This window comes from Phyllopteryx taeniolatus, chromosome 10, assembly GCF_024500385.1.
Source record: "Phyllopteryx taeniolatus isolate TA_2022b chromosome 10, UOR_Ptae_1.2, whole genome shotgun sequence".
Lineage (NCBI taxonomy): Eukaryota > Metazoa > Chordata > Actinopteri > Syngnathiformes > Syngnathidae > Phyllopteryx > Phyllopteryx taeniolatus.
In genome coordinates, this window is record NC_084511.1 from 17678858 (window position 1) to 17692064 (window position 13207).

The 13207-nt window shown below is 41.3% G+C and overlaps 1 protein-coding gene across 3 annotated transcripts in view; it reads right to left on the bottom strand.

Moving 5' to 3' along the window:
• Positions 1-669: 669 nt before the first annotated feature.
• Positions 670-13207, bottom strand: part of ebf1a (EBF transcription factor 1a) — a 75919-nt gene continuing 63381 nt past the window's right edge. Inside the window, exons 14-17 of one of the 3 annotated variants that reach the window (XM_061787880.1) lie at positions 11681-11860; positions 6563-6760; positions 5594-5662; positions 670-2845 (exon numbers count right to left, since the gene is read on the bottom strand). In XM_061787880.1, the coding sequence (XP_061643864.1) occupies positions 5595-5662; positions 6563-6760; positions 11681-11860 (446 nt within the window). In that variant the 3' untranslated portion in view covers positions 670-2845; position 5594. Of the gene's footprint in view, positions 2846-5593; positions 5663-6562; positions 6761-6782; positions 6940-11680; positions 11861-13207 lie in introns of those variants that run through there. The other 2 variants (XM_061787881.1, XM_061787882.1) reach the window with 2 other exon arrangements.

Genomic DNA, 13207 nt, shown 5'->3' on the forward strand with positions numbered 1-13207 from the left:
CTGGTTGCCAATCCATCACAGGATGTATATAGACAAACAACAATTCACACTTACATTCACACTTATGGACAACTAAGAATTTTCAATTAACCTTCCATGCACGTTTTTGGAATGTGTGTGTGGAAGCTGGAGTACCTCCAACTAAGATTTGAACCTCAGAAGTGTGAGGCAGATATGCTAACCACTAGGCTGCCAAGGTTAAAAACTATTCCTGCAGTTTCAATTCATACACTGTACATATACTGTCATATTCTAGTCAAGTCAAGTTTATTTGCATAGCCCTTAATCACAAAAGTGTCTCAAAGGGCTTCACAGGCCCACAGTTCACAAAGATCGACTACATCCCCTAATGTATACCGCTCAACTGGGCAAGGAAACACACACAAAATAAATAAATAAATAAATAAATAAAAATAAAATACATTTGGAGGAAAAACAAACAAACAAACAAAAAAACTTTAGAAGGGACCACAGATGAAGGAATTCCCCTTCCAGAATGACCAGGCTGCAATGGACCAACTGAGTGGGCAACTTCTATCACATCACATGATGCTGTACAATAGTTAAAACAGCATGACTATTCTGTTTCAATTGGCAACCTATGCAGACAATGTGGGGACACACAAAATTAGCTCTTGATTAATAATAATAATAAAAATGAGGACAAAGTCACAGACAAGAGGTAACTTTAATTCAACATTGTGAGAGTCCAAAAGTTATCTTACAGCTCATCAAAAACAATAACAATCTATACAGTAGATTTTTTTTCTTCTCTTAGAGCTTTTTAGTGTATTTGCAGTCAAAGACAGAAAAAGAAAAAAAAAAACAGAGGAAAAAAATAGACACTGGCTATTTGGTTTGCATCTGTCTTTTTCGTTGTATAAAACAAAAATCATAATGGGGATGGAGCTAAGTTTCCAAAAAGAAGCCATTCATTTGTGTACGACAATAGACCTCTGTGGTGTGTTTGTGAAACAGATATTGCGTGGCCCCTCATATAGAACAACAACACAAGTGACTGAAAACACTCGTCTGTCAGCGGGCACCACTCACTTCAAATGCTCCTTAACAAAACTAGAAAAGCAGAGAGAAAAGTCCCCTTATCTGATGGTCTGTCCACAACATGCGCGCGCACACTTACACACACACACACACGCACGCACACAATAATCTAAAAAAATTCAAAATCTACAGAAATGAGCTACTGTTTAGCTTGTAATGAAGCCATGTTTTAGAGTGGGACATGTAGCATGAATGCCACAGGGATCGGCTACTTAGGTCTGAATTGTGATTCCGTGTGTGTGATAAGATTGTGCTTTGGCAGCGTTTCGCTGTGCTACTTAGAATTAAACAAGGATAAGTAAGGTGAAAGGATTTCTCGAAGCAAGTCAAAACGTGCCATTGCTGTTGTATTTTCGAGTGTTTTTGAATTATGGCTCTTTGTGTTCTTGTGTGTGTTTGTGCTTTGTCCCCCAAGTTCCCATGAATTCCTCTGTGGCAAAGAGACCATTGTGGCAAGGCTAGAAAACTGTACACGTGATTGAATGAAGAATGGGATTGCATTGTTAAGGCATCTAGACTGCTGGTAAAGATTACAGTGACAGAAAACAAGAGTGTAGAGATACAATATGTAAGCAGGCATAAATAACATGGGGAAAGAAAGAATGTGCACGCACACACACACGCTCATATACACACACAAGGACAGTGCCACTCAAGAGAAGAACCCATGCATATTAACAGTATCAATCTGGAAAAACAAAAAGATATATCTTTACAGTATAATATGTGTATATATTCTTTAAAAAAATCTACTTCAACCAAATACTCTGAATAAGATGCTACTTTTTGCCATACAATAAACATTTTCATAAGGAAACAAACCAAAAAAAACAACAGACACATTTTATTAACTTATACAAAAATAGACAATGGTGTGTTGGTGAGTCCCATACAAAACCAAAAGAAGTCACATTTAAATAGTGAGAGACAACAGTGAATCATGTAACAAAACACAGTGTAGTATGTTCACAACTAAACAAAGGTGATGTACAAATACAAGGGATAAATACAGTATTTATAGAATATCTTACACAACCCCCTTTTTTGTATCCAAATCCTTGTTGTATCTTTAAATCTTCTGTACTGAGAAGCTGCCTTAAGACATTTTTCAAACTAGAGCTTTTGCCAGAAAAAAAATTAAAAAAAAATAGCTGAATGAAATAAAGGGAAAAAAAAAAATCACCTTTTTATATACAAAAATATATCACACCTTTTATTCTAATGTCATATTTGCTTGACTCCTTCAGTACAGTGCTGGCTGGACACACACATCATTGGGCTTTTCAAGTTTTTATGAACCCCTTTTGGCTAAATCATCACATCATATTTTTTAAACTCTTGTGACATGCTTCATGGTCACAGTTTTAGTAGAATTAAAACAGCATAAATAGAATAGGATCATTGTGTTATGCTCTCTCATTCAGTTTTATTTCTGTGTGTGTGTGTTTTTTTTTTTTTTTTTTTTTTTTTTTTTTTTTTAGCAAGCAAGCTAAACACTTAACTGTTTTTTGTGCACGTTACACTTTGCTTCTCCAGTAATCGAATAAACAAAGATACATATGAATATGAATCCCGGAGCTACACTAATTCAACCAAAAGGGAAATGACATGGAAAAGGTTGTTCCGTCTTTTAAATCCCAGTGGAGTGGAAAGGCCTGAGTTTTGAACAGAGTTCTTATCGTCACTTCAGCTCCAGTGTCCGACACACACTTGTGTCTTGCTCCTCTCAACATTCTTCTTTTCCAGATCCTCTACATGGGTGGAACAATCATCCCTGGAATCGCTGCTTGTGGGAAAAGAGGGGGAGGAAAGAGGGAGAAAGCGAGGCAATGGGGGGTAAAGAAAAAAGAGAGAGAGAGGTCAGTCATGTGATAGCTGGGTTTCATCTGTCATCACAACAGTGCCATAACCCAAATGTGCTGCCGCAAGGATGCGTCTCCCTCCCTCATTATCTCCTCAAATCAAAACATTTTCCTGCTAACCCGCCACACACGGACCACATCATTCCAGTCTGGCACAGGCCTCTTCACAAATAGTTTCATGCGAACACTGCCGCTGCTAATTGTTAGCAGTTACATTACACCAAAGTATTCTGTTTGTGTGTGTGAACAAATGCAACGTGGGTGATGGAGGCGATGAGATTATGCTTGACACATGGAAATGGATCTGAAATGGAGCAGCCTGTTTGTACACTCAACATTGACGTGTATAATCACGCTTGCATTAGGTACAGCTCCAATATAAGAACTGTATCACAAATGGCTTTACAAAGATAATGTGTGTGTGTGTGTGTGTGTGTGTGTGTCAATGTCAAATACGTATTTACTATTGTGGTTGGAGTTTTCCCCACATCACATTGAGAGGTCTTTCTAATATTTATGGAACCTTAAATTAAAGGTGATGTTTGCAGCTTTCCCAAAAATTTGTTGTTTATCATATTTCTTAAAGCTGTCAGTATGACCTGACGGCAGAAAATTTGTAAAAAGATCAGTGAAAAAATATCCCTCTCTGGCGCCATTGTGTACCTTTATTTAGATTTTTAACCACTGCACCAGAGGAAGAGCAACCAATTAGAGACAGAAGGGGTGACAGATGAGGTATCAACCATTTGGCATGCACTCGCGGTCACCCGCACACACCCGCAGTGTCGTGCTGACCTGTTAGCTTGGGCTTTAGGGTCTTTGCTGAAATCATGTTGGAATATCCACTTTTGGAAAAATAAAAAAAGTGCCCATTCCTCGTTTGCTAACAACTGAGCATAGGACAAGCCAAGAGGAGCAGAGTGTAAGGATCTCAGGTAGCTGAGATGATTCAGAAGTGATGCAGAATTAAAAACATTTCTGCTCGACAGGTACGTTTTTTTCCACTGTTTGATTTTTAATTTATTGTACATTCCCAAAAAAGTAATCTTCAAACCGATGCACATAAATGAGAAGCACATTACAATCGGGTTTGGTTAGAGATTTGAGAGGGGAAGGAATTAATGTAGTAAGGCGACATTCAAATCTCGCTAGGGGTTTTAAAACGGCAAACTCCCCTTTAAGTTTCTTACGAGTCAAAATATATGATGCAGCTCAATGTATGATGAAGCACAGTTATAAATAATAAATAATGCATAAATGAAAGTTTAAACTTTTTTAACCCCCAAAATGGCTGTACTATGGTGGAACCTCAAATCTTGCCCCAAAATGTATAGAATTTTGAATTTTGAAAAATATGCTTTGAAAGTCGAACAAAGATGTGAACTGGAGGTTGAAGAGTCATCATGTGCATGAGTCACGATAGATGTCAGCAAATCTTGTGAGACTTCAGGGTGGGAAACCTCATTCCAATCAGTGGTCATTTCACTTTTAGTGTTTTCACTTTGGAGGGCCATACTAAATTCATGAAAAAATATAACTCAATAAAGTCAACTAGCTTCATTAAACAGATTCTGTTTGACTTTGGAGGTTCCACTGTAATTTGCAATATAATAATTATTTGACAGTATCATGTATTTTCCTGTCATTGTTTTTTTCATTATATTTATTATTTTTTTCATTATACATTAATTCATTTCTATTACCTTATTGAATCATTGGTTTTATTGTGAGGCATGTGGTGTCCATTTTGTTTAAATTTCCAAATATTGTTTTTTGTCCTCTGCGACTGGCTGGCGACGAGTTCAGGGTGTACCCCGCCTCTCGCCCAGAGTCAGCTGGGATAGGCTCCACCACGCCCGCGACCCTAGTGAGGATAAGCGGTACAGATAATGGATGGATGGCTTTCTTTGTCCTTTCAAGTGTTAAATTAATACATGACTGACTGACCATTATTATCTTCGCAAAGGCAAATGGCAGATTTTTTTTCTTACAGCTCGTGAATCAGATCATGCAGTTGTTGCCACCTACTTCAGCCATTCCCTCCCCTGAGTTTTACACATAAGCCATCACATGGTGAAGCCATCAGATGGAGAAATGTTTCATATAAAATATTGGCTTCCTATTGATTCCTCTCTCTCTCTTCAATCCACTAATTCCTGGGTTATTTCCTAAATGCGTTCGTCTTGTTGGGATTAACTGAATGCGTGTGTGTGTGTCAGTATGATCAGCGTGCAGTGGCCCCCGGGTCACCATGTTCAGCGCTCATCAACGCCGACAGAGGAAGTGAGGAAGTGCTTAGCTCGGGGCTCTGATAAAGATTCCCATCCATCATTTCTCTGGCTCAGGATCTCAACACCATACAACATCCTGGCCAGACGGGCCGACTATGAGCCGTGTTGGATGGAAATGGGAGAGCAGAATGACCCCTGGTGGCACAACACACACCTCCCCACGGACGGTGGACACAGCACAAGGCAGGAAGCAGGAAGCGAAAACAGGAAATGGAACACATATGCGTTCTCACTGACAAGTGGAGCGTGACAAATAAAAAACGAGAAGGAAGGGCAGGGCAGGATGAGCTGCTGCAGTGAACGAGCTGGGTGGGACAGCGTGGGATGGAAAGAAACAGGAATAGTGGACAAAAAAAAAGAGAGAGCGGGGTAACATACTTCAGGAGAAGGCCAGGCCCTGCAGGGAGCTGGCTGATGAGTACTTGCTAGAGTCCACAAAAGACTGATCTGAAGTCAGGAGGGACAGTCAGGGATCAAGGAGGGTAAAGGAAGAAATAAAAGGGTGAAGTGGAGGAAGAGAGGGGTAATAAGAGGCAAGAGGAAAAGGAAAAGGTGAGAAATTGTTGTTAAAAGGAGGTTAATGTAGCAGCATTGGCGCATAACATGTCACAGGCAGTCGTGTAGGTCACTGTCACTGTACTCGACTGAAGGAGTCAAGTACAGTGGAACCACCACAGTCAGATGCAATTTGGAGTCCAACCAAAGGTTTGTGGAAAAAATACAGACTGAATCTGTCTCTCTTCAGTGACCAACATAAATGAGTACACCTCAACAGATTTGTTAGAAAACCTTAGGTTTCCTTTCATAAGCAATATTTTCTACAGTTTACTACACTGGAAAATATTCCCACAAATGTGGGGCATTTCCAATCTTGAGATTTATCAATGCACATACAATTCTTTGGTAATTCATTCCATCCATCCATCTTCCATCCATCCATCCATCCATCCATCCATCCATCCATCCATCCATCCATCCAAAGTCCCCTTTGTTTCCCACAATGAAGAAATTAGCTATCTTTAAGTACGTTGAAAAGCATGGCACTTGAAGACCAATCGATCACCTTATGCATCATCAGAGGATTGGTAATGCTATGTTATTTTAGTTTTATTTAGTCTCATTATAGCTCGTTTCACTTCTTAAGAATTCTTAAGAATGTTTATATGATTATTAAAACATCAAGTGTACAGTAAATACAGCGGTAAATGTACTAATATGTAATCTTTTCCATTACTGTTACTATCATTGATTATGGGAACAATGAGTGAATCAGTATCCCGAACAGATTGTGTTGTACTTTGGAAGGTCCATTTTGTACACGTCACTTATCAGCTACCTCGTTCTTACCTTGCAGGCTGTTAGCGGTGGCGCTGGTGCACGTGGGCGGTGGCGAGTTTTGGGGCCGGACGACAGGAGCAAAGGCGCTCTTCTGCTTGACGGCGGCGGACACCATGTTAGCAGGGGAGAAGGAGAAGATGCCGGAGGAGCTGCTACAGTTGGAGGGCAGGCTGGTCGACGACGCCATGGTGGGGCTGGACGGGACGACTGAGAGGTGTGGAAGGGGGGAGGAGGAGAGCGAGGTTGGACAGAGGGCAGGAGAGGGGGGGGGGTGTCAGGAAAGAGGGATGGGTAGGAAAGATGAAGACGGGAATAAAAGGGGAAGAGCCGGGGTTAGAGAGAGGGCCGAGGGCAGAGGACGGGCAGACGGGACGAACAGAAGGGGACTGGTCAACGGATGATGGCAGGAGGGATAATAGTTCAGATAAATAGCTCCCACGTATTGTTTTAAGCAAAGAGATACATGGAGACATTAATATGTAGGTTTAAATAATAATAGAATATTTTTCTTCTTTTTTTTCTTCAAATATTGCTGTATTTTAATGATTAATACTGTTCTCCTACCTGTTAAGTCTTTCCCCCTGGAACACACTTTGATATCCTAAAATCTGACCCCTTGATTTTGATTGGGATTGTGATTGACATTCTTGGTGGTATTCCCCCACCCCAAAAAAGGGGCCAAGAGGGCACAGCCGAAAGTGCCATCCTGAATTCGGTATTGACAAAGATTATAATGCTCAAATTTGATGGAGTCACTTCTAGGCGTTGGGAGTCAGCAGCCTAATGCAGTTCCTCCAACTCAATTTAAATGTTTTGTTTCCATCCATCCATCCATTTTCTGAGCCGCTTCTCCTCACTAGGGTCGGAGGCGTCCTGGAGCCTATCCCAGCTGTCATCGGGCAGGAGGCAGGGTACACCCTGAACTGGTTGCCAGCCAATCGCAGGGCACATAGAAACAAACAACCATTCGCACTCACAGTCATGCCTACGGGCAATTTAGAGTCTCCAATTAATGCATGTTTTTGGGATGTGGGAGGAAACCGGAGTGGCCGGAGAAAACCCACGCAGGCACGGGGAGAACATGCAAACTCCACACAGGCGGGGCCGGGGATTGAACCTGGTTCCTCAGAACTGTGAGGCTGACGCTCTAACCAGTCGCCCACCGTGCCGCCATGTTTTGTTTCATTTTCCTTTATTGTACTTTTTCACAACATTTGCTACATTTTGTCTTGTTGTTCCAAGAGTTATCGGGGAGCAGTGTTGTGCTCAAGACCACACTATCCAAGACAAAGACTTTTGGGGGTCAAGACCAAGACCAAGACAAGCCGAGACCGAGACATAACCAAGAATGAGACAAGCCGAGACCGACAACTTAATTCTTGCAAAAAATAAAATAGCCAATTTAGTTGATTTCACATAAGCTGCAGCCAATGTATAATACATGTTTAAAGCGCGCTACTGAAACACATTCATAGACAAATTTGACACACACATGATGGAGCATATTGTAACCTGGCTGTTGTCGGAGTGCGTGTGCACCAAAAGTACGCTTAAAAGTAAAACTGTTTGTATGCGTGTAAAGTTATGCATTGAAACACACATAAATTGACTGGCCACTAAATCAGGTACAGGGCCGCAATTGGCATTGTGTGTTGGGGGAAATAATATGAACAAGACCACCCCCGCCCCGCGACCCGACCTCGGATAAGCGGTAGACAATGGATGAATGGGAAATAATATGCAACATATAGAGCGGCTGACATAAGTATTTAACACATCACCATTTTTCTCACTAAATATATTTCGAAGGTGCTATTGACATGAAAATTTCACCAGATGTTGGGAACAACCCAAGTAATCCATACATACAAAGAAAGTAGAACAACTAAGATCATAAATTAAGTTGTGTGGTATAGTGTGTAATGAAACAGAGAAAAAGTATTGAACACGCCAACTGGTATTTATTTAATACTTTGTACAAAAGCCTTTGTTTGTAATGACAGCTTCAAGACAGCTCCTGTATGGAGAAACTAGTCGCATGCATTGCTCTGGTGTGATTTTGGCCCATTCCTCCACACAAGCAGTCTTCAAATCTTGAAGGTTCCGGGGGCTTCTTTTATGGACCTTGAGTTTCAGTTCTTCCCATAGATTTTCGATTGGTTTCAAAGTCAAGTGAGTGGCTGGGCCATTCGGGCAGCTTTATTTTTTTTCTTTGAAACCAATTGAGAGTTTCCTTGCCTGTGTGTTTTGGATCATTCGCTTGCTGAAATGTCCACCCTCGTTTCATTTTCATCATCCTCGTAGCTGGCGGCAGATTTTTGTCAAGAATGTGTCAGTACATTTGCCCATTCATCCTTCCTTCAATAATGGGAAGTTTACCAGTACCATTTTCTGAAAAGCAGCCCCACACCATCATGTTCCCACCACCGAACTTCACTGTTGGTATGATGTTTTTAGGGTGATTGCAGTGACATTTCTCCTCCAAACGTGGTCTGCGTGGCATCCAAAGAGTTCAAGTTTACTCACATCAGACCAGACTATAGTCTCCCAGTATTTAACTGGCTTTTCCAAATGTTGTTCAGCACAATTTAAATGAGCTTCGATATGCTTTTTTTTTTTTTTTACAGCAATGGGGTCTTGCGTGGTGAGCATGCATACAGGCCATGGCGACAGAGTACATTACTCACTGTTTTCGTTGTGACAACAGTACCTGCTAATTCCAGGTCTTGTTGAAGCTCTCCAAAGGTGGTCCTTGGCTCTTGGACAACCCCTTTGATTATTATTTGCACTCCTCTGTCAGTAATCTTGCGAGGAGCACCTGATCGAGGCAAATTTATGGTGGTATGATTGGCTTTCCACTTACGTATTATTGCCCCAACCGTGCTCACTGGAACATTCAGAAACTTAGCTATGCGCCTGTAACCAATGCCATCATTATGTTTTTCAATAACAACTCTTTGCTCTTACCCATCATGAGATGTATCTTGACTCACAACTTGGCAAGAGACCTTTTTGTAGGCCATCAGTTAGGACTGAAACAGTTGATATTCATTTGTACTGACAAGGGGCTGGATTGCTGTTTGATTATTGATAGATTTCAGTTGTTGTCTTGGCTTTCCATGCCTTTTTGCACCTGGCTTTCTTCATGTGTTCGATACTTTTTCCCTATGTCATTTCACATTATTACGCACAACTTAATTTCTCAGTTTATTTGTTCTATGTTCTTTGTCTGTATGGATTACTTGGGTTGTTCCCAACATCTGGTGAAATTTTTATGTCAATAGCACCTTTGGAAATATATTTAGTGAGAAAATATTGTGACGTGTTAAACACTTATTTCAGCCGCTGTACATTTAGTATTGTTAAACTGCGGTGTTGAAACCTGTGTCTTGCATCTTGGAGTAAACGTGTCTCAAGTGTTACAACACTATTGGGGAGTGTGGACGCTATCAGGCTTTTTTCCCTTTTGTTTGCGATGCTTTACCTACAACCGTGAGGAACTATTGCCGGCTGGCATCTCCATCAGCCAAGAATGCATCCCAGAGGAGATAGAGAAAGGCACGAGAGCCAACGCTAAAGCGAAGTGAGAAAAATGACTAAATGGGACAGAAAATTTGAACTGTTCTTTCCATCGATCATTATGGGGAATGGAAAGTCACTCGCCAACAGATTAACAGCTATTAGAAAATGGCAGTTGTTTGTTTACATTCAACCTTCAGATGCAGCAGCCAACGCAAGTGACGTCATTCATGCTGTTATTGTGAGATTACAATTTCAAAATCTTGGTGCCCTCATACTGGTCGGAGGAGACTCTAATCATGTTACGCTCTCTCATGTACTAATTACTTCACAGTACATGTTGACTGTGCAATGAGAGGGATTAAAACTCGAGACCTCCTGTACACCAATGTAAAGGCAGCATTAGAAACACCTCTCAATATTAATGTGGTGCATTTCTACAACAGTGGAAACTATAACCACTTCAACTCTCACTCTGTGTCAATCAAAGATGAACATTATCTTTTTTAAATTGAGATTATTTTCTCAGTTGTGGAAGAATATATTACTTTTATTAATTCATATAAAATATAAATTCATCTGAAATTGCCATCCAGAATTCTGCCTTGAAAAATATTCTAAACATATAAAATATATAAATATATAAAGGTCATTTTCACAGCTTTAAATGACAACCTGTGAATATTTCCTTTACAAAATAGTACAACAGAATTTGTGCAAGGGCTCCAAAGTCAAGATGGAAGCCTTCTACACAATGGCTATTAGCTGGATTTACTGTACATGTGAGGCACCAATTTCCTCAGCCAAATTCTCTCTCACACTGACATCATCCCATCTATCCACTTCTCAAGGGTTTGTCTTTTGTCTGCTAATACACTTAGAGGATTTCCCCCCTCAGTGATTTTACAATCAGCCAAGTCGTATTTCACCTGCCCTCTGATATCTGCTTCTGCCTTTATTGTTGTTATTATCCAACACTTAGCTTTTATGGTTCTTCCTGCCAAATCCTTGCAATAAAGTCATAATCCATTTATGAAGGGGCCTAACTAATCAATTAATGAAAATTGGACCTACAAAGGGAGGCTGAGGGGCCATTGATTGAAAATGTCTGTGTGGGGCCGATGAGCCTGTTAAAATACTTGTTAACACCCAGGAATCAAAGAACTGAAATGGAATTGCTTCTCTCGCAATTAGTTTATTGATTTAATCAAAGGTCTTTAATGTAGAGAGTGAACGTGTGTGTGTGCGTGTGTGTGTGCGTGTGTGTGTGTGCATGTGTGTGTGTGTGTGTGTGTGTGCGTGTGTGTGTGTGTGTGTGTGTGTGTGTGTGTGTGTGTGTGTGTGGGCATGCGTGCATGTGTGTCAGGGGGGCCGCTAAGGTGATCTGCTCCCCTTTCCCAATAAAGGGAGGATTTGTGTTTGACTCTGTTCTTAAGGAAATAGATGAGCCAGCTAAACTGCTCAATTGGCTCCTTGTATGTCCAATTTTGTGTCCACTTGATACTGTTTAACAGCCAAAAGGCTCTTGATCTGCCTTCTTTACCTCCTCATCTGACTCATGTGAGAGCTGATTGGTCGTAGGCTCTAAGATGTGATGCATTTACTCACTAGCATACGGGGAGTTGCCTGCGGATCCATTGAGGAAGTTGGGCGAAGTGCCCAAGGTTGCCATGCCAGAGTTAGCGTAGCCATTCATGCTAGTGGAGACAGAGCTGTAGCTACCCTGCTGCGGAGTGGAGCTGGGGACATAACCATGAGGGGACACACTGCTTGTAGTCCTACTGAAACCTATGGACAGGGAACGAGGGAGAGGCAGAGGCAGAGGAAAAGGTAGAAGGGAATAGAAGAGAGAAAAGATGTTAAGGGTATAAAAGAAGAGAGACAAAAATAAAAATCCATGCAATGCTGCAACTGAGAGATATGCATGACACCGAAGAGGCAGACGTCACTTCGATCAAATACACTGAGTGGCAGATAGTGTTAGACATCACACATTTCAAATAAGAACCATTGTATTGTGTAATTGACTATCAGGAGGAAATAGAGGGGGAATAAAGATGTTGTTACATTCAGCTTAATGTTCCTTGAATTAAAATAGGTGTTGGTATGGTACTGCATAAAAGCCTTTTTTAAAAATTCCTCAACTATGCAATGTCAAAAACAGGCATAGAGTTGAATTCCATTTGTGTCTGTGAGCGCTATGGCATGTGTTTGCTTTTTGTGACACTTATTCCGAATGAATAACCCACCTCAACAAGAAGGGTTACAAAGGCATGACATTTTTAAGTTATGTAAAGTAAGCAGACTCACATTCAAAGCAGTAGTCTCCAGTGCTTAATATCAAAATTAAGATTATTATTATTATTATTATTATTATTATTTGTCACTGATGGTGTCGTAGTGGGCGGCACGGTAAGCGACTGGTTAGAGCGTCTGCCTCACAGTTCTGAGGACCGGGGTTCAATCCCTGGCCCTGCCTGTGTGGAGTTTGCATGTTCTCCCAGTGCCTGCGTGGGTTTTCTCCGGGCACTCCGGTTTCCTCCCACATCCCAAAAACATGCATGGTAGGTTAATTGACGACTCTAAATTGCCCGTAGGAGTGAATGTGAGTGTGAATGGTTGTTTGTTTATGTGTGCCCTGCGATTGGCTGGCAACCAGTTCAGGGTGTACCCCGCCTCCTGCCCGATGATAGCTGGAATTGGCTCCAGCACTCCCGCGACCCTTGTGAGGATAAGCGGCTCAGAAAATGGATGGATGGATTGTGTCTTGGTGCATTCGTCTGCCTTTGGCACAGGCAGCGTGGGTTCAATTCCCACTCAGTGACAGTGTGAAGGTGAGTGTTTATATGTGCTCTGTGAGTGACTGGTGACCAGTTCAGGGTTTAGTCCGCCTTTCGCCCGAAGTCAGCTGGCATAGGTTCCAGCGACTCCTGAACAGGATAAGCGGTATTGAGAATGAATGGATGTGGATTATGCCTATTCGGGGTTCAGCATTTGCAAATTTACCTGTTCCCAGATTTTTTGGGGAAACCTATTCACCAATTTTTGCAGGAAAACAATGCCAATTTGTGATTTTATGTAACCTAGCAAAAAATTCTTCATAATGTATGATATTCATTGTATTGTAGCATCTTT